Source organism: Cavia porcellus, unplaced genomic scaffold (genome assembly GCF_034190915.1).
Source record: "Cavia porcellus strain 051 isolate PalLab524CR breed Dunkin Hartley unplaced genomic scaffold, mCavPor4.1 scaffold_6, whole genome shotgun sequence".
Classification (NCBI taxonomy): domain Eukaryota; kingdom Metazoa; phylum Chordata; class Mammalia; order Rodentia; family Caviidae; genus Cavia; species Cavia porcellus.
The window spans coordinates 92,124,275-92,145,066 of record NW_026947489.1 but is presented as its reverse complement, the minus strand read 5'-3'; the positions used below and the strand labels follow the sequence as shown (position 1 = coordinate 92,145,066).

Here is a 20,792-nt window from a genome sequence, read left to right as displayed (position 1 = left end):
CGTTTAAACCTTTTACTTTGCTTCTTTCCATAAAGGACCTTTGCACAAAACTGTAGGAACATAGAAGTGCTGAATCTAAATGGGTGTACAAAGACGACAGATGCGTAAGTATTGCATGTTTTAGAAGGAAAAGTTTTGGATGGCCCAAAATGTGACCAGGGACTCTTTAAATGAAGGCCAATTAATATATTGAACTGCTTTCATCATGGTTTTACAGAGGAAAGATTTAGTTTGGTTTCAGTTTCAGTTTCAATTTTGATTTTTTGAGACAAAATCTCACTATGTATTTCAGATTGGCCTTAAACTCACTATGTAGTCCAGGTTGGCCTCAGACTTGTAGTGATCCTCCTACTTCAGCCTCCTGAGTGCTAGAATTACAGGCATGCACCACCATACCCAGCGAAGGAAACATTTTAAAAGGAGAAAACAACATGAAATTAGAAATGGAATAATAATTTGAAATCTTGTCTTTTATTTAACTTAAAGTAAAACTGTAAATTCGTATTCAGTGTATATGTAGTAGAGATAATAAAAGCCACAGTAGACTGGGCATGGTGGCGCACACCTATAATCCCAACCCTTGGGAGGCTGAGGCAGGAAGATTGCCATGAGTTCAGGGGGCCAGCCTGGACTACATAGTGAGAACCCTGTCTTAGAGGGGAAAAAAAGGAATTTGTTTCTGGCAAGGAAAAAACTACTGAAAAACTATAAATGTCTAAATAGATTTGGTTAACAGTAAACTATAAATGTACAAGAACTCACAAAGGTGGGAAGAGAACATAAAGAAGCCAGGACTGGTGGCACACACCTGTACTCCCAGCACTGTTTAAGAGGCTACAGCAGGAGAATTAGAGTTCAAGCCCAGTCTGGGCCACTTAGTGATTTAGTGAGACCCTGTGTCAAAACAAAAAGACTTGGGGTTGTTATTCAGTGTAGGGCACTTGCCTAATATACAGGAGGAAGCCCTTAGTTCAATCCTCAATACTTCAAAGCTTAAAAATAATAACCAAAAAAAAAAATGACATAGATGTCAGGGCAGGTATGATGGCACTTAGGAAGCTGAGGCAGGAGGATCCAAGTTCATGGCCAACCTGGGAAACACGAGGAGACTGTCTAAAAAGATAAAAAACTGTGGGTTGGGAATGCAGCTCGGTGGTAGAGTTTTTGCCTTGCATGCACAAGGCCCTGGCTTCAGTCTCCAGCACCACAAAAAATAAATAACAAAAACCACATAATCATCTCATTGTGATCAATGGCCTTTAAGTAATCCCCACTTGTGGGTATTTCCACTCTTGTGTAATTCTTTCCCCATGTAGGCTGGGGCCCTCCTGACTCATTTCTAACAATAGAATAAATGCTGCTGAAGGGATGGGATGTTGTTTTTTAAGATTAGGTTTCAGAGAGTCTTCTGCTCTCAGCTTTTTCCTGGGTCATAGCTCTTAAGGGAGGCAGGCTACCCTGCTGTGAGTCCCTTGTGTCCAAGGAACCTGTGTCTCTAGCCAGCCACTCATGAGAGCCAGACACCTACCAAAGCAGAGAACGCGCTTACAGTCAGATCTTGGGTATCTGCCAGCGGCCACCTGGATGAGCTAGAAAAGATATGGAAACACAGTGTAGCCTGGAGACTGCTCAGCCAGGCTCTGATACCTTGGCCGCAGGCTCCTGGAGAGCATCAATCAGAGGCCCTCAGCTAAGCTGACTGTGTGCTCCCTGACCCACAGAAACCATGAGACACTAGGTATCTGATGTTCCAAGCTTCTATGTGTTAAGGTAATTTACTGCACAGCAAGATAACTAATACGGTACTAGGCACAAAAATACAGGTGACAAAACCCAGTACCCTTTCCTGATTAAAACAAACACCATGCAAGGAAATCTCTTTCACACAGTCAAAGGCATCTATGAAAACCTACTGCCAACATCATACTTAATGATGAAGGTGTGAATGCTTTTTCCCTAAGGTCAGGAACAACCTTTTGGGGTGGAGGTTTTGAAATCAGGGCATCATTGCAGGGTATAGTCAGTGCATTAGGTATTTTTTTAAATGCATACTGATAGAAATGAATGAAGTAGAACTTTATTTGCAAATAACATTCTATAATTCTATCTATAGAAAATCACAAGTCATAAGAAATGCTGTAATTCATACATAAGTTTAAGGACACTTGGAACAAGATCAGTGTACAGGCGGGGTGTGGTGTGTATCATTGTGATCTCAACACATTGAAAGGTGGAACTAGGAGGATTGAAAATTCAAGCCCAGCCTGCAGGGTTTAACAATTTGGTAAAACTCTGTCTCAAAATAAAAATTAATGATGCAGCACCTGCCTGGAAAGTATGAGGTCCTGATTTTGATTCCTGGTACCAAAAAAGTTGTAAAAAATAAAAATGGGCTGAGAATGTGGCTCAGTAGAAAGGCCCTGGGTTCAATCCTCAAGGTTACACACACATGGGCTAGGGATTTAGCTCAGTGGTATAAAGTGCCTGCCTGGCAAGCACAAGGTCATGAGTTCGATTCCTAGTACCAAAAAAAAAAAGACTACACACACAAAAAGTTGGTATAGAAAAATAATTGTTACTGTAGGTTAGTGACAAGCAATCCATAAATGAAACTTAAGAAAACTACTTCATGGGCAACAAAAAGAATCAGATATTTTCAAATAAATAAATTTAATAAAAGAAGTACAAGATTTCTAAACCCCAAACATTACTGGAATAATTAAAGGGGCTAAAAAGTGGAAAGATGTCCCAGCATGGTGACACACACCTGTAACCCCAGCACTTGGGAGACTGAAGCAGGAGGATCACTGATTTTGATGCCAACCTGGGCTCCAAAGTAAGCTCAAGGGTGGCCTTAACTGCATAATGAGATCCTATCTCAAAAAGACTAAATTAAGTAATAGAATCTCAGCATTCAGGAGGCTGAGACAGGAGGATACTGTGAGCTCAAGGACAACCTGGGCTACATAGTGAGACCCTGTCTCAAAAAATAAAAAACAACAAAGCAAAGAACAATGTTGGAAGATCAGGGATGGTCGCTCACGCCTATAATTCCAGCACTTTAAGAGGCTGAGAAAGGAGGATGGCCAGTTTGGATAGCTTTTTGAGACCCTATCCCAAAATCTAGAAAGATTTAAGAAGAGTTTAGAATATAGCTCCCAGGATTGGATAAAAATACATCTTTTAAAAATTTATAGAGTTAGCTAGGTGTGGTGGTACAAACACCTGTTACCCTAGCACTCTGGAGGCTGAGGCAGGAGGATCATTGTGAGTTTGAGACCAGCCTGGGCTACAAAGTGAACTCAAGGCCAGCCTGAACTGCATAGAGAAACCCTGTCTCAAAAAGACCCCCCAAAAAAATTCAAAAAAAATGTATAATGCGGTGGGGATTTAGCTCAGTGGCTAAAGTGCTTGCCTGGTAAGCACAAGGTCGTGAGTTCGATCCCCAGTACCAAAAAAAAAAAAAAAATGTATAGTGAGGGTTGGGGATAAGCTCAGTGGCATAGCACCTGACTGCAAAACATGAGGTCGTGAGTTTGATACCCAGTACCAAAGAAAAGAAAAAGACTGTATAAAGAAAGCTGTGCATGATGGTATATGCCTGTAATCCTGGTGCGCAGGAGGCTGATGCAGAAAAGTGGCAGTGTCTTACAAAGCTAGACTTAACTGTTGTGCCCATCATCTGTCCAAGCAATACAGAAGCGGTACATCACCAAACAAAGACTGTGTGACTCTTGTTTAAACCTACTTTAAACAAATCATTTTGACAGAGCCATTTATGAGACAGTTAAGAGGAACAACACACTTGTATCTGATAATTAAAAATTATTTAACAGTAATCAGTGGGGCTGGGGATTTAGCTCAGCGGCATAAGCGCCTGCCTTGCAAGCAGGCAGTCGTGAGTTCGATCCCTGGTACCGATAAAAACGAAAAAGACCAAAAAAAAAAAAAAATCTTATAAACAGTAATCAGTAATTCTCTATGGAAAGTATGCAGTAGTACCTTAGTTCATGAACTTAGTTTGTTCCAAGATTCTGGAAAAGATGGCCACAGTCATGTTTGTCACCTGATGTAGTTTGTAAACAAAAACGAAACTTTGCCAAATAAAACCTACTCACAGTCAAAATAATATGTCTGGAATTTGTTTTAAAATACTGAAATAAAAAGAAGAGGAGGTAATAGGTTTTTCTTTTTTTCTTTCTTTCAGTGAAAAGGGGCCTGGAAATTTAATTCAGTGTTTATCTAGCATGCATGAAGCCCTTGATTCAATCCTCAGCCTGGCCAAAAGAAAATAAAATCTAAAAGTTCCTAGAGTACCACGGATAGCAGTATTTCCTACATACTTGTTCAGCCAATACCAGCTCATCTTTTGTATTCTTGGAAAAAAATCTAGTTTTTTTCCCATGCATGCTAGTACATGTCTATACCAACTACTCAGGGCGTCTTAAAAGGACTGTAAACTGAAGGTTATCTTAGGTAACTCAGTGAAAGAGACCTGTCTCAAAATAAAAAGGGCTAGGGATCTAGCTCAGCACTCCCTGGACTCAGTGTGCAGTGTCACAAAAAAGAAACCTGATTCACTAGTGCAATGCAATTGATTACCTGAATACGGATTTAAGTAAAACAACAGGCAGAACTTTTGGCCCTCGTGTTTGAGCTCATCCTGACAGGAGCTTGTTAACCTTCTGGTGTTCTAGATTTGTAGGTCCCAGAAAGCTCATCTAAACAGTGTCCTGTTAACACTTCCCAGGGGGAATCGCCAGCTTTGCTGTCCACAGCCAGGTTTTCTTTTTCTTTGTGAATAGTATCTGCCCCTGCTTGAGTGTCAAGGTCCCAGGGTGTAGAGCTGCTTTTGAGGGGTATGACAGTTTTATGTTTCTATTAATGCACACATTTCCTGAGAAAGGTATGTGATACAGTAAGACTGTGTTCTGATTTTGTTTACTCATTATTTTTCCTTCTCCATTTTCAGTACATGTACTAGCCTTAGCAAGTTCTGTTCCAAACTCAGGCACCTAGACTTGGCTTCCTGTACATCGATAACAAACATGTCTCTCAAAGCTCTGAGGTAAATTTCTTATTATAAGCATGTCCATTGGTACATACTTTTATAGACTGATACAAAGTTAGGATTGACATCAACCTTGTTTTATGGATATATACTGTAGTTTTGAATAGATCTTTAATTTTACAACTGTCCAAATTGCAGTTAAAGGAAATACTCAAGTGAAATGATTTGCCATAATTGGATTTTCTGAACAGCATGGCACAGTTTATTCATGAATGATGTCCTTGTATTTTTTAACCACTTAACAGTGCAGTTATGTAAATATAGGGTAACCAAAAATTGTATTTTTGGTTAATTTTTATAATATGACAGGAGATATAAAAACAACAGTTTTGTAAAATATATTCAATACAAGAATCCACTGGTTGAAATGGTAACTGCCCAAGGGACCCTGAGGTGAACTGTTAAGTCTTTCATAGATCCAGAAGGTGTATCTGAAAAGGAAAATAAAATGCCCATGTTTTTTAGGAGACTTGCGTTTTTAACTAGCTCTTTTAATAAATTGATATAGTGCCTCAGTGGTTTTACTTACATGTGTTAAGAGTTAAGCTGTTGGGGCTGGGGGTTTAGCTCAGCGGTGTAAGCACCTGCCTTGCAAGCAGGCAGTCGTGAGTTAAAATCCCTGGTACCGATAAAAAGGAAAAAGACAAAAAAAAAAAAAAAAAAAAAAGAGTTAAGCTGTTTTAAGCCAGGTGTGGTGGTGAGCACCTGTAATCCCAGCACTGAGGAGGCCAGCCTGAACTACGCAGTGAAGCTCTGCCTCAAAAGGACCAAAAAAAAAAAAGACAATAAATAAATGAATAATTAAGTTAAGCTGTTTAAAAAGAAGAAAAAAATTAAAACTCTTAAACCAAACATGTAGTACACGCCTGTGATTGCAGCACTTAAGAGGCTGTGGCAGGAGAATCACTGCAAGTTTGAGGCCAACCTAAACTATACAGTGAGACCCTGTCTCAAAAAACCAAAAAGTAGATTAAAATAGAGTATATAAAAACAGGACTCCTTAGCCACGTGTAGTAGCACGCACCTATAATCCCAGCACTTTCGAGGCTGAAGCAGGAGGATTGTTGGGAGTTTGAAACCAGCCTGGGCTACAAAGTGAGCTCAAGTCCAGCCTGAACTGCATAACAAGACCCTGTTTCAAAAACAAAAAAATAGCTGGGGATTTAGCTCAGCAGTATAAGTACCTGCCTGGCAAGCGCAAGGTTGTGAATTCGATCCCCGGTACCAAAAAAAATAAAATAACAGGGCTCCTGTATTTATTTATTTATTTATTTCGATATTTATTTTAAATGTGGCTCCATTAAACCTTCTTTGTTAATACTGAGCAGATAAAAAGTCTGAGGACTGTTCACCATGTGGGATAAATACAATAATCTTTATCATTTATAAAATTGTGGTGCTGGTACAACCGTGAGAATATAAAAAACTTGGTATTCATTAGTATTTCAAATATAAAACTAAACTGATATAGGGGCTGGGGATTTAGCTCAGCGGCAAAAGCGCCTGCCTTGTAAGCAGGCAGTCGTGAGTTCGATCCCTGGTACCAATAAAAAGGAAAAAGACAAAAAAAAAACCAAAAAACTAAACTGATAAGGGTAGAAGGGTCAGGGATGAAGATAGTATTGTGCAGGCAGAGATTAGCTGGGTGTAGTGGTCATACTTGTAATCCTAGCACTCTGGGAAGCTAACACAGGAGGACTCAAAATTTGATCCTAGCCTGGACAGCTTAGTAAGAGGCTGTATCAGAGCTGGGTGAATGGCTGTGTTTCCAGACACCAGGCATCTCTACGCTGCTGATGCCCCGTGAAAGGTAAAGCCACATGCCCCTTGTGGCAGCCAGGCCCTTAGATGAGAGCTGGGTAGCCCCCAGCCAGTGTGTTGGCCTAGATGGCAGCCACTATAGTAGGTGTGGCTGTGGGCTCTGTTGGGTGCATACCGGGTCCTGTCAGGTCTGGGTGGCTTTGGTAGAGGAAATAATGCTGAGCCCTCAAAGCTTAGCGTCTCTTACCAGGAGCCTCTAAGCTGGATGGAGCAGTAACCACAGTCTCATGGCTCTTGCTTTTATACAATCAAACATGTTTCAGAGTGTGCCCAGACACAGGGTGATATTAGCCTCTGTGAGCTATTTGATGTGATGCTGAGACAGTGTAGAACTACAGATAGGTTACACTTACACAGGAAGTTGCGATGAAACAACTGGGAAATCAGCACCAACTGTGTTACATTAGCATGAAAATGATGAATGAATATATAAAGTATGAAACCATAATCCTCTCATTATGAATAGCTTCACTGCTTCAGAATGGCAGTGAAAGAAAATACTCTTAACTGTGTGGAAACTCACTGAGCTGATATAGAATTTAAGGTGGACATTTCAATTGCCTCCTTAAACCGATTGCTGTGATACTATTACCTGGAGTTAATTAGAATAAAGAAATTTTCAAAAAGAGGGGGTAGCTGGGGATTTAGCTCAGCAGCATAAATGTCTGCTTGGCAAGTGTGAGGTTGTGAGTTAGATCCCTAGTACCAAAAAAAAAAAAAAAAAAAAAAAGAATAAAGAGATTTTTTTTTTCCTGGAGGAACTCAGGCCCCACATGTGAAAAATACAAGCAGGCACACACAATTTCAGGCACAGTTCGATCTCCAGTGCCATAAGTAAATAAACAAATTTAATTTTACAAGTGAAAGTTTTAAAATTTTCATTGCTCAACATATATGTGTGTGTGTGTGTATATAACTAGTTTAGATAGTTACACTAATTTTTCTGAGTTCATTTAAGAGAAAGATTTGTGCTAGTGTTCAGACAATTGAATGCAGATGTCTTACGCTCTAGGTGAATGATTTGGGAATGACAGGGCACACTGTACCATTGTTGCCCCTTGAAAAAGTAAATAAATAAAATCCTCACTACTACTGTTTTGACACTAATTGAATTACTTGATGGGAAACCTGAGTATAAACTTGAACTCTTAATTATTTTATAAAGTAGAATGAATGAATGTATTTTCAGTTTGTGTCTGTATCTGAGAAACACAGTTATGCCTTGTGTGCTTTGTTTAGGCTGGGTGTGAGATGCCCCTGTGGGTGCCTTCAGGGTTGGAGGTAGTGACCTGCATGTCTTATGTGTTCTGTTCTAAGCGAGGGTTGCCCACTGCTGGAGCAGCTGAACATTTCCTGGTGTGACCAAGTAACCAAGGATGGCATTCAAGCACTAGTGAGAGGCTGCGGGGGGCTCAAGGCCTTGTTCTTAAAAGGCTGCACACAGGTAATGCTCCATGTATACTTAGGAAGGTTCAAGCTCTGTGTCACTGTTACTGAGATGTTCATTTTGAGGGAAATGTTAGTTGTGGGCACTACTGCCCAGAGAGTGATGGTACTCTGTGAGATCCTAGCACTCTGGAGGACCACCATGAGTTTGATTCCAGCACAGACTATATAATGATACTCTGTATCACACAAATAAACAAAACAAAAACTAGTAATCTGATTATTTAGAGGATCCTGAGAAATACTGATTGGAATGCACTATATGATTGATTAACTTCTGTTCTCAGAGGTGTAAACACAGCAGGATCTTCCAGCAGCAGATAAACTAAATTCTATTTTTGTTTCCTCCTAAAAGTTTTTTAAAACTTTGTAGAGATCTCCACTACTGGGAAGGGAGAAAAAACCTTATAAAGGAAGGAGTAGAGAAATACAAAAAATTATTTTATTTCATACCTTCCACAGTACTGGGAGATGTATTCATCAGAAGTATTTATTTTATCTTTTCCTTGATTTATCATGTAAAGTTGATGTGATAAGAACTGATTCTTTGGTTAGGGGTACTGGCCCTCGCCTGTCATCCCAGCACATAGAATGCCAAGGCAGGAGGATCACTGTAAGTTCAAGGCCAACCTGGGCTACAAAGTTAGTTCAAGACCAGCCTGAACTGCACAGTGAAACCTTGTCTCAAAAAGACCAAAAAACACTGAGTCATTAAAAGTACTAATAACTCTGCTACTAATAGGAATTATGCTGTTGCATGTTTATAATTATTTGTGGTTCGTTGTTCTTTGAAGCGTGGTTGGCTATATAGGGAATGTAATGATGAATGTGTATTTCTTAAGGCTCCTTTGAGACAATGCCAGTAACCACCTGTTTTGTTTTGTTTTTTTAATCTTTGTAGCTAGAAGATGAAGCTCTCAAGTACATAGGTGCACATTGTCCTGAGCTGGTGACTCTGAACTTGCAGACTTGCTTAGTAAGCACCCTTCCCACAAGGCTTCTTTATCAGTAATTCCTTTCTCTAATGTTACTGATGTTACTATAACTGTCAAGGCCAGTAGCTTTTCCACAGCAACCATAGGAACATAGGACACACACACATGACTCTTGTCTTTTGGGGAGTTAGAAGGGTTCGTTTTTTGAGACAGGGTCTCGCTGTATAGTTCAGGCTGGCCCTGCACTCTCAATGTAGTCCAGGCAAGTCTTAAATTCATGGCAGACCTCTTACCTCAGCCTCTCAAGTGCTGGGATTACAGGTGTGTGCCACCACACCAACAGATGACTCTTACCTACGTTTGTTTTTATTATTGTTGTACTTCGTTTTGAGACAGGATCTTGCTATAGAGTTCATGCTGGCTTGAACTCACTGTGTGGCCCAGGCTGGCCTCAAAGCTGTGGTGATTCTCTTGCCTAACCCTCCCAAGTGCTGCAGTGGAAGGCAAGTGTGCCACCACAGCTTTTGACTCTTACTTGCTCAAGAAAATCTGTCTGCTTAGCCTGGCGTGGTGCCACATACCTGTTACCTCAGCACTTTTGAGAAGCTGGGCATATGAGAACCCTAAGTTCAAGACCCTCATGGGCAGCTTGGTGAGATCCTGTCCCAGAATTTAAAAGGGTCTGGGAGGTAGCTCAGTGGTAAAAAGAAGATGCATTGGTGGCTCAGCACTGGGAAGCCACTGGCCTAACAACAACAAAGAACACGGCTTTTAAGTTATTTCAGAGAGTGTCTACATTGAACATACTGACTTTTTTAGATCATCAGTTGTTTGATACCTACATAACCCCTAAGTTTTACTCAGATAATTCAGGAGCTAGAACATTAGGCCTTCAGGTTTTCTTTCGCTTAGAAAATGATAAATGTCTATTACCTTGGAGAGAGTCCCTTGTAGCAGAAAAAAAGAACAGTGAAGTGCCCTATTTGTGCTAGGCTTTTTGCTTATTATATCTTTTTTTTAATGTTGTTTAATCAGTTGGAACTGGAAAACCTAATCATTGCTCAGTTTATAGGTGATACGCAAAGGCCTACTGTTCTGAAGTCATGGTTGGTGAGTGTCAGAATTTCCCACTATTGGGCTGGGGCTTTAGCTCAGTGGCACAAGCGCCTGGCAAGTGCAAGGTCATGAGTTCCATCCCTGACACCAAAAAAAAAAATTCTCAATATTCATTTTGGTTTGGTTTGGTTTGCTTTGGTTTAGTTTTTGAGATAGGATCTTATTATGGAATCCAGGCCACTGTATATTCCAGGCTCACTGTGTATCCTCCTGCCTCAGCCTGCAGGGTGCTGGAATCATAGGTGTGTGCCATTGTGCCCAGCACCTCTGTTCATTGATAAGGCTGAAATGTGTGCTCTGAGAGAGCAAGCTTGAACATTTGTAAGTGTGGAACTATTGTCGTACGGTGTGAGAGGGAAATTGTTCTTGTGCAGCTTCAGGGAGCTGTGTGGTTTTATACATGCATGAATGTGCACCATCGTACACACAAATATCCATGTAAGTACACATGCCGTGCATTCCACCTCCTGGTTTGTTTGGGTTCTCTCTGTCCTACCAGCAGGCAGGAATCGAAGTTAGTTAGGATAAAGAATAGTTCTGTCAACGTTTTATCTTTTCTTTTACTAAAGTTTTAGTACAGGAGTTGTTCCTTTAGTACAGCATGATAAAATGCTTCCAAGCATTCGTGGGAATTTTAACTTTTATTTTCTGAGACAGGATCTCACTAAGTTACTACATTGCTGGCTCAGGCTTGCTTTCCTGCTGCCTCAGCCTGCCACAGTGTGGGGTTTACAGGTGTGTACCTCCTTGCCTTGGCTGAGCATTCTCCTTCTTGACTGATTTGAAAACAAAAGTTTCATTGATTTTACTATTTTTAAATTTGAATTAGCTTCGGCAATACGATCTTCCTCAGTACTCCCTAATAATTCTGGTTTTTTGGGTTTGTTTGTTTGTTTGTTTTGTCTTATTCCTTTTTATTGGTACCGGGGATCGAACTCACAGACTGCCTGCTTGCAAGGCAGGCACTTCTGCCGCTGAGCTAAATCCCCAACCCCCCAATAATTCTGTTTTTGAAGAGATGGTTTCACGATGTTATCCGGAGTTCCTGGGCTCAAGCAGTTTCCTTGTCAGCAGTCCTCGTAGCTGGATTCACAGGTGTGTGCTCCACACCCAGCCAGACTTTCTCCAACTAAGAAGGCAGTGTCAGCACAGCCCTGCAGTTCCATTCTGTCTGTTCTGTTTTTTCGGGTTTTTTTGTGGTTTTTTGTTTTTTGTTTTTGTTTTGTTTTGTTTTTGTCTTTTCCATTTTTATCGGTACCAGGGATCGAACTCACGACCGCCTGCTTGCAAGGCAGGTGCTTATGCCGCTGAGCTAAATCCCCAGCCCCTTGTTTTTGTTTTTGTTTGTGCTTGCGTGACTGTGTGTGTATATGTGGGTGAGAGAAACAGACAGACAGACAGAGTTTCACTGTGTAGTTCAGGCTGGCCTTAAATCCCATTTCTTTACATCACAGACTGACGTCAAACCTGAAACGATCCTTCTGCCTCAGACTCCTGAGTGTTGAGATTACAAAGATGCACTACTACACCCAACCCCCACAAGTACTTTTCTGATAGTACTGCGTGGCATGGTTTCCAGTGTTCCCCTCTACTTGCATTATTTGATTCCTGTTTTCCTTTATAGCTCCAGTGTCGGGCCAATGATATAGCTCAGTGGCATAAGCAACTGCCTGGCAAGCTTAAGGTCCTCAGTTTGATTTCTGGTACCAAAAAAAAGTTTCCAGTTTATATCTCTTAATATCTGTGTTTTGTTTTGTTTTGGTTTTGGTTTGGTTTGGTTTGTTATTTGTTCATTTATTTTTGGTGCCAGAAATCAAACTCAGGGCTGCATGCTTTCCAGGCAGGTGTTGTACTGCTGAGCTGTATGCCTGGTCCTAGTTTCCTTGTTCAGTAATGATACATTACATTTGTGCAGTCCTTTTTCCACATGAATGTGTGTGTCTTTCTTAGCATCTAGTTTTCAATTTCTGTTTTGCTTTCATGAGATGAAACTTCTAATGTAATCAGTGAACATTAGCTGGACTTGATGGCACACACCTCTCTGAACCTAGCACTCCCAAGGCTGAGGCAGGAGGGTCACAAATTCAAGGCTAGCCTATGTAATGAGACCTTGTCTCAAAAAAAAAAAAAAAAAAAAGACAGTGACTAGTAAAAGCTTTGGGCTTTCCCCCCTTCTCTCCCGCCTTGTCCTTACAGTTTAAGAATATTGCTTGGTTAAATAGAGATGGCAAGGGAGCTTTTAAACCTATACAGAATTGTTAAATCAGATAGGATACATTCAAATGCTAAATAGTATCTAAAGGTGTGATGCACACCTTTAACCAAAAAACAAAAATGTCCTATGTGGTGTTGTATTACACCTTCTGATATTCTTTTTTTTTTTTTTTTTTTTTTTTTGTCTTTTTCGTTTTTATTGGTACCAGGGATCAAACTCACGACTGCCTGCTTGCAAGGCAGGCGCTTATGTTGCTGAGCTAAATCCCCAGCTCTGGTATTCATTTTTTTACTTAATGTAAATTTAAGCCCAGCATAGTAACACACACCTGTAATACCAGCATTTGGGAGGCTGAGGCAGGATCACTTCAAGGTCAAGGCCCCAGAACTACATAGCAAGACCCTGTCTCACGCAGATAAATAAGTTTGAAACTCTTTTGGGGGTGGGGGTGTACTAGAAATGGAACAGAGGATCTCATGCTTGCCAGGCACATGTATACCACTGAGCTAAATACCAAACCCCCCTCTTTTTTTAAAATTTTATTTAAAGAGGGAAAAAAAAAGCAAAACAGAAAAAATAATAATACAGAATTTCAAAAAAATAAAGTCAGAAATCAGTAGTTGATAAATTACATATTGTCATCTTAGAAATAGTTGTTCAAGTTACAAAACTAAAGCATACAAAGTAGGGGCAGGGGATTTAGCTCAGCAGCATAAGTACCTGCCTTGCAAGCAGGTGGTCGTGAGCTCGATCCCCGGTACCGATAAAAATAAAAAAATTAAAAAAAAAAAACATACAAAGTAGACATTCAGACAGTGAAACTGCAAATGATCCAACAAAAACTTAGTAATATGGTTATCTATCTTACACACTTAAACATACATGCAATTAATATACTTCAGAGCACTTGCTTTTCCTCTTTTATACAATAGCAATTACACATTTCGAGTTTTACTATTCCTACAGTTCTTATTACTTTTTACACTAGACACACAATGTGATATTTATAAATGATTTTATAAATGACTCATTTTCTTTCTGGTGTTCGTTTTTTTTTGTTTGTTTGTTTTTTGTTTTTTGTTTTTTGTTTTTTTTTTTTTTTTTTTTTTTTTGAGGTAGTGTTTTACTATATAACCCAGGCCAGCCCTAAACTCATGGCAATCCTCCTCCAACGCATGCACCACCATACATGACTAAAACAATTTTTAAACAATACAAAGTTTGTTTGTTTTTTGTTTTCCTTTGCTATATCCCTGGCCCCAACAGTGCAGAGTTATATATCTAGTTAAACACTACTCTTTTTTCTTTATAAATTAGGATGTCCTTTACATGTTACATTGTTAGATCACAGAAAAAATTGAAAGTTGTGGTAGTATTGCAAATGTTATCCACAGTTTTTGTTGTTGTTAGTTTAATTTTTTTTCACTAACAAGTTTCAATTTGAACCTGTAAATATATTTATACTACTAAACTACTGCTGTTCTTACTGGCTTTCTAGGTTTTAATATCAGTTCTCTGAATACACACTCTGGCATGCCCTGTGCTGTTCCCAGTCTCATTAGGTTAAAAAATTTCATTCTAAACGGGACATGGTGGCATCCCAGCATTTGAAAGGACTTTGAGGCCAGCCTGGGCTACAAAGTGAGCTTAAGACCAGCCCAAACTGCGTAACAAGACCCTGTCTCAAAAAGACCAAAAAAGAAAAGAAAAGAATTTCATTGTAGTGTTCCTTTATACCAGAAGAGATTCTTTTGCAGACTACATCAGAGAGAAGTCGAAAAGAGAAACAAGGTATTCCAGTTCTATTAGCAGATAGATCAGCTCTTAATTAATGTTAAACTTGCCTGAGTTTCTTTTTTGTGCTTTGTTTTTCACATAAGTATTACTGTTTTCTTTCTTTCTATTCCTCTGTGTTACTGATGTCTGTCTTGTTTTTTAGCAAATCACAGATGAAGGACTCATTACTATATGCAGAGGGTGCCATAAGCTGCAGTCCCTCTGTGCCTCCGGCTGCTCCAACATCACAGATGCCATCCTGAACGCGCTAGGTCAGAACTGCCCTCGGCTTAGGTAAACATTTCTTATGTAAGTGAGGAACACCAAGGAAGAATAGCAGCCTCCCTCGCTAGGTTTATTTCTTGGAACTTTAACTTGTTTCTTCTGCTTTAATATGATTCTGAGCTCAGAGAAGTTTTTGAAGATTGACCTTAAGGTCATTTATGTTAGTAGTGATGCTGGATATGTGGTGATATTTAGAATGGTCCTACAGGGGGACCTTTTGTTGGGGTGGTCTTTTAGTTTAATTGTTTCTCTGTGGCTCTTGCTGTCTGCATGAATGAGACTAGTTGAATATATTCTACAAATTCTGTTAATGTGCGCATGGTATCCATGATTACAGTTTTGTAATGAGTAGAAATTATCCCCGTGTCTTTTTGTTATGATGGTTTTGGGTTTTATTTTGTTTTGCTTTTTTGCTTAGTACTAGGACTTGAACTCAGGATCTGATGCTTGCCAGGCAGGCACTGTACTACTGAGCTAGATCGTCGGCCATTTTGTTGTGGTTTGTTTTGACGTTTAGCTTTTTTGCAGAAATGGAGATGGAACCCAGATCTTTATACATGCTAGCCAAGCAGCCCACCACTGACCTGCATCCCCAGCCCTCCCCCTGCCTTTTTTTTTTTTTTTTTTTTTTTTCTGGTGCCAGGACTCAAACTGAGGACCTTATACTTGCCAGGCAGGCACTATATATCTTGCCATACTTCCTTCCCCACTCCCCCACCCCCTCTTTTTTTGAAACAGGGTTTCGATATATATAGTTCAGTCTGGCTTTGAAATCACTTTATAGCTTAGGCAGCCCTCAGACTCACAGCAGTTCTCCTGCCTCAGCTTCCCAAATACTGAAATTATAGGCTTATTTTTTATTTTGCGGTAAGGTCTCTGAATTGCCCAGGCTGGCTTTGAACCTGCAATCTTTATGCCTCATATATCAAACTATATCTGGCTACTGCTTTTGTATTTTAAAACAACGTTTATGCCAGGCATAACCCCAATTATCCAGGAGACTGGGGCTGGAAGATCACATGTTTGAGTTCACCTTGGACAACTTAGTAAAACCTTATTTTAAAATTTAAAGATAAATAACTATATAGGCTGAAATGCTGGGTGTGGTGCTGCACGCCTGTAATCCCAGTTGGGAGGCTGAGGCAGGATGATTCATATGAGTTCCAAGACCGGCCTGGGCTACATAGTTCAAGGCCAGCCTGGACTGCAAAGTGAGACCTTGTCTTAACAAAAGGGGCTGGAGATGTAGCTGAATGTGGAGCACTCACCTTGCATGTAGAAGGTATACAAATAAGCTGTTTACACATTAGCACCTGCTTTAGAAGTAAATTCGTTTAATTCGTTCAACCCCTATAACATGGTATGAGCCCTGTTATTGTCTCCTTATTATTGATGGGAAAAACTAAGACACAGAAAAGCAAACAAACTATTCATGGTCTCAGAGCCAGTAAAGACAAAAACAGAATTTCAGAAGCAAGTGTTCTGGCTCCAGAGCCATGAAACCACTTTTCTTGCGTACAATCATTGTGAAGCACGATAATTTTCTAGAAACTTTTTGGATGATTTACCTGACAATAAGCCCATAAGTGCTGAAAGAACATTTGCCTACAATATCAAAATTCCTTACTAGAACATATATACTAGTTGGTAAAAATAAGTATATTAGAACCTTAGAGTACTTACTATCAAGAGCCAGAGAGATAATCACACTTCTCTCTAAAAATACTATACCTTACTCTTTCTGTTGTAGGGGTCTTCAACTCTGTCTTCCTGTCTGGTTTGTTACATTATTAGAATAGAAAGGTCCTCAAATGTGATGATCCAGAGTTGTTTCAGCTGGACATGTGGCACATATCTGTAATCCCAGCTGCTCGAGATGCCCAGGGCAGTAAGATCGCTAGTTCAAAGCTAGCCTAGACAACTTAGCAAAATTGTATCACAAAATACAGTTTCATGGGCTGGGGATTTAGCTCAGCAGCACAAGTGTCTGCCTGGCAAGTATCAGATCATGTGTTTGATCCCCAGTACCAAAGAAAAAATAATAATTTTAAAAAATATTTTTATTAGGGGCTGGGGATTTAGCTCAGCGGCATAAGCGCCTGCCTTGCAAGCAGGCAGTCGTGAGTTCGATCCCTGGTACCGATAAAAACAAAAAAGATAAAAAAAAATATATTTTTATTAGTGTGTTTTTGTAATACATAATGATTATATTCATCATGGCAAAATACAGTTTTAAGAAGGGATGGGAATGTGCCTCAGTAGTGGTGAATTTGCCTAGTATGCAAAAGGGCTTAATGGTACTACAAAAGAAAGACCTAATGTTCATTCAGCTCATCCTCTCCGACTGGAAAAAACATTCATTTGTTTCTGATTGATTTTCGGTTGCTTTCTAGTACTGTGGCTTTTGAGGGGGTTGGATTTTGTTTCATTTTGTTTTGTTTTTGTTTTTTTGTTTGTTGTTTTGAGTCAGGGTCTTGCTAAGTAGCCCAGGGTAGCCCTGAACTCATGGCAGTCCTCCCTCAATCTCCCAAGCGCTGGGATCACAGGTGTGTGGTACCACCCCTGATTCCGGCTCATTTTTTAAATTTTGATATAAAAGGTAATTTGTAAGCAAATAGCATATATTCCTTTGGTACCATTGTACAGTATAGATGTCACCAGACTTTTCTCAGATAAGAGGCTTTTTTTTTTTTTTTTTTTTTTCTCGTCTTTTTGAGACAGGGTCTCTCGATGCAGTTCAGGCTGGTGTTGAGCTCACTTTGTAAGCTAGGCTGGTCTCAAACTCCCCATGACTTTCCTGCCTCCCAAATGCTGGGATTACAGGCATGAGCCACCACGCCTGGCTATTTTTTTATGTCTGCGTATGTTGTACTGGGGGTTGAACCTAAGCCTTCACTTTGAGCTACATCCACAGCCACCCCCCTTTTTGTTTTAAACACCAACCAACAAAAAAATACAAATGATGGTACTGAATTTCAAAGCAGAATAATAGGAAACACAGCCCTTTTTTGTTTTGAGATAGTGCCAGGCTAGAAGTTGTGGTTTTCATGCTTCACCCTCCCAGGGTGTTGGGATCACACAAGTGTGAACCACCATGCCTGGCTGAATAAAACTAGTTTTGATTCCCCAGTCCTGTGTTTGGTATTTAGGTTCCTGGTTTTTGGGTTTTAGTTTTAAAATAACCCACAGGCTCTTCAATGTTCCCAGTCGTTTTTTGTTTGTTTTTGTTTTGTTTTTTTGAGATATTCTCTTCAGTCATTAAATTCTCAGATTTGAGTTCTAATTTGTGATCCTCCTGCCTCAGCCTCCCAGAAAGCTATTACAGATGTGTGTTGCCACACCCACCTAGGTTCACTTTAGCAGGAATTCCCTGTACTGAGCATCCGTGGAGCTTGTCGATGGAGGCAGGAAGCACAGAATTACAGAGTTTTAGCACCTGTCCAGCAAGTGCAAGGTCATAAATTCAAGTTATAGTGCCAAAACAACAGTATGGAGTTTTCTATTTGGGACCAACCTGAAAATAAATAACCCCTTTGCATAAAAGTGATTATGGACCAGGGATATAGCTCAGCGGCTCAGCACCTGCCTGGCAAGCACAAGGTCCTCAGTTTGATTCTTAGTACCAGAAAAAAAAAAGTGATTTACATCTGAATGAACCTATGTGTAAAACAGAAAGGAAGTAAATACTTGTACAACAGATTAACTGAAATAGAGTATTTATGTCCATTTCCTTTGTTTTCTAGGAGCACGCTGCCCTCTGGGGGTATGCAGTATGCAGCAAGAAGGCTTTTAATGCTGTGGCATTAACTACAAGCTTCATTAGATTCCTCTGGGCTTGAGTGCACCACCCCGAACTATGGCATTGTCAGGACCACTGGCAACTGATTCCATGCAAATACACAGCAAGCTCTATACACAGACTTGCTTAGCTCTAAATGACACTCTTTTTTACGAAGCCCAGAGAGAATAGGAAATTGTTTTCTTAAAATCCTGCCTTTTTTTTTTTTTTTTTTTTTTTTTTTGTCTTCTTGAGACAGGGTCTCTATGCAGTTCAGGCTGGCCTTGAGCTCACTTTGTAGCCCAGGCTGGTCTCGAACTTGCAACAATCCTCCTGCCTCAGCCTCCCGAGTGCTGGGATTACAGGCGTGAGCCACCATGCCCGGCTTAAAATCCTGCCATTTTAATAAAACCAGGTTTCAGGCATCAAACCGTGACTTCACTTTGTTTTTTTTTAACAGAATATTAGAAGTTGCAAGATGTTCTCAACTAACAGATGTGGGTTTTACCACTTTGGCCAGGGTAAGTGTTTTCTTGTTGCTGGAGGTTTTGCTTGGGATTTTTACTTCAGAAGACTGAGCAGCAAGTGAGAGGTGGCATGGACATAGCATTGAGGGTATAAGGCAGGAAGAGCTCCTGTGGCTGTAAGTGTAGACCTGCTGATACCAGTAACAAAACAAGCTGCTAGCCAGGCATGGTGATACACACTGTAATCACAGCACATGGGGAGGCTGAGACCGGAGGATTGCAATTTCCAAGTCTAGCCTGGACAATTTAGAAGATCCTATCTCAATTCTATTTCATTTTTGTTTTGTTTTTGAGACACAGCCTCTCTATATGGTTTAGGCTGGCCTCCTGCCTCAGCCTCCATAGTGCTGGGATTAGATGCATATGCCACCATGCCCAGCTCCTGTCTCAAATTTATAAAAAGGGCTGGAAATGTAAAGAAGTCAAACTGTTCTAGAAAAGCAGGCATACATGGGAGAACCAAACACTGGAATTTGAGTTCTCTGTGGTTTTATAAGATGATATACCCAGGCTTCCTGGTGCTTTGTGAAAGAAATCTGTTATGTGATATGTTACTAGTCAGTGTGAATAATATTTAATGTTAAAAGAAATAAAAGCCTGAGTTGAAGAGAGCAGTGCCCGCCCATAATCCCACTGATGGGGGAAGGAAGGCTGAGGCAAGGGGATTGCTAAATTTAAGGCAGTTTAGACACGGTGTCAGAATAAAATCCTGAAAAGGATTGAGGGTGTAGCATGGTAGTAGAGCACTTGCCTAGCATGTGAAAGACCCAGGTTCAGTCCCCAGTATTGCAAAAGAAAAGAAGGGCAGGGGCTGGGGATTTAGCTCAGCAGCATAAGCGCCTGCCTTGCAAGTGTGTGGTCATGAGTTCGATCCCTGGTACTGATAAAAAAGAAAAAGACCAAAAAAAAAGGAAGGAAGGGTAGTAACAGTGGGTGGAATCAAGCTGACTTTGACTGACCAGTATTATGGAACAGAGGGAGGTCGTTCATTTTCTGGCAGACAGTGAGCACTAATTGCTGAGGGCCTTGGACACCCAACTGAAGGAAAACATAATTGATTCCTGTCTTCCAAAGAAACATTCTTCAGCTGGGCATGGTGATGCATGCCTGTAATCCCAATACTTCGAAGGCAGAGGCAGGAGGATCACTGAAAGTTCAAGGCCAGCCTGCCCTACATAGCGAGACCCTGTCTTAAAAAAAGAAACTGTTGGCTGGTCCGATGGCAGTGGGTTATCAGAACTTATTAACATTAGTGTCACTAAAGTTGGTATACCACCCCCCCACTGCTAAATTTGACTGGCTTAAAAAAAAAAAAAAAAAAGAAACTGTTGGGGGCTGGAGATTTAGCTCAGCGGCATAAGCGCCTGCCTTGCAAGCAGGCAGTCGTGAGTTCGATCCCTGGTACCGATAAAAAGGAAGAAGACAAAAAAAGAAAAGAAAAGAAACTGTTTTCATTAAGGATCTCTGTGTCATTAGCCCACCATTACAGAAAATGTATTCTCTTATACTTAGAAGATGTTAGGTCTTTATATGTTGAGAGAAACATCAGTGTGATCAGAACTTTTTAAATGTATAATTAATGGAATAAGATAGAAAGTGGCATTAGAATGACAGCAACTCTGAAATACAAAGGTTTTGTTAGTATATTTAATACCACCTCCTTATTTTTCTGGCCGCAAAATTTTCCATGTTTTAAATGTCTGTATGGTATTGTTTGATGTGTACTTTGTAGAATTGCCATGAGCTTGAAAAGATGGACCTGGAAGAATGTGTTCAGGTAAGATTGCAGTATTCTATTCACAAATGCACTGCAGTAGGGACT

At 40.3% G+C, this 20,792-nt stretch overlaps 1 protein-coding gene across 6 annotated transcripts in view; it reads left to right on the top strand.

Annotated features, from left to right (window-relative positions):
- Positions 1–20,792, top strand: part of Fbxl20 (F-box and leucine rich repeat protein 20) — a 104,263-nt gene that overhangs the window by 72,031 nt on the left and 11,440 nt on the right. For all 6 annotated transcript variants that reach the window (XM_003466916.5, XM_063251476.1, XM_013149598.3 and 3 more), the window contains 7 exons: positions 36–104; positions 4,973–5,068; positions 8,210–8,336; positions 9,240–9,314; positions 14,544–14,674; positions 18,904–18,964; positions 20,703–20,747. In XM_003466916.5, coding sequence (XP_003466964.2) covers positions 36–104; positions 4,973–5,068; positions 8,210–8,336; positions 9,240–9,314; positions 14,544–14,674; positions 18,904–18,964; positions 20,703–20,747 — 604 coding nt within the window. The remainder of the gene's footprint in view (positions 1–35; positions 105–4,972; positions 5,069–8,209; positions 8,337–9,239; positions 9,315–14,543; positions 14,675–18,903; positions 18,965–20,702; positions 20,748–20,792) is intronic.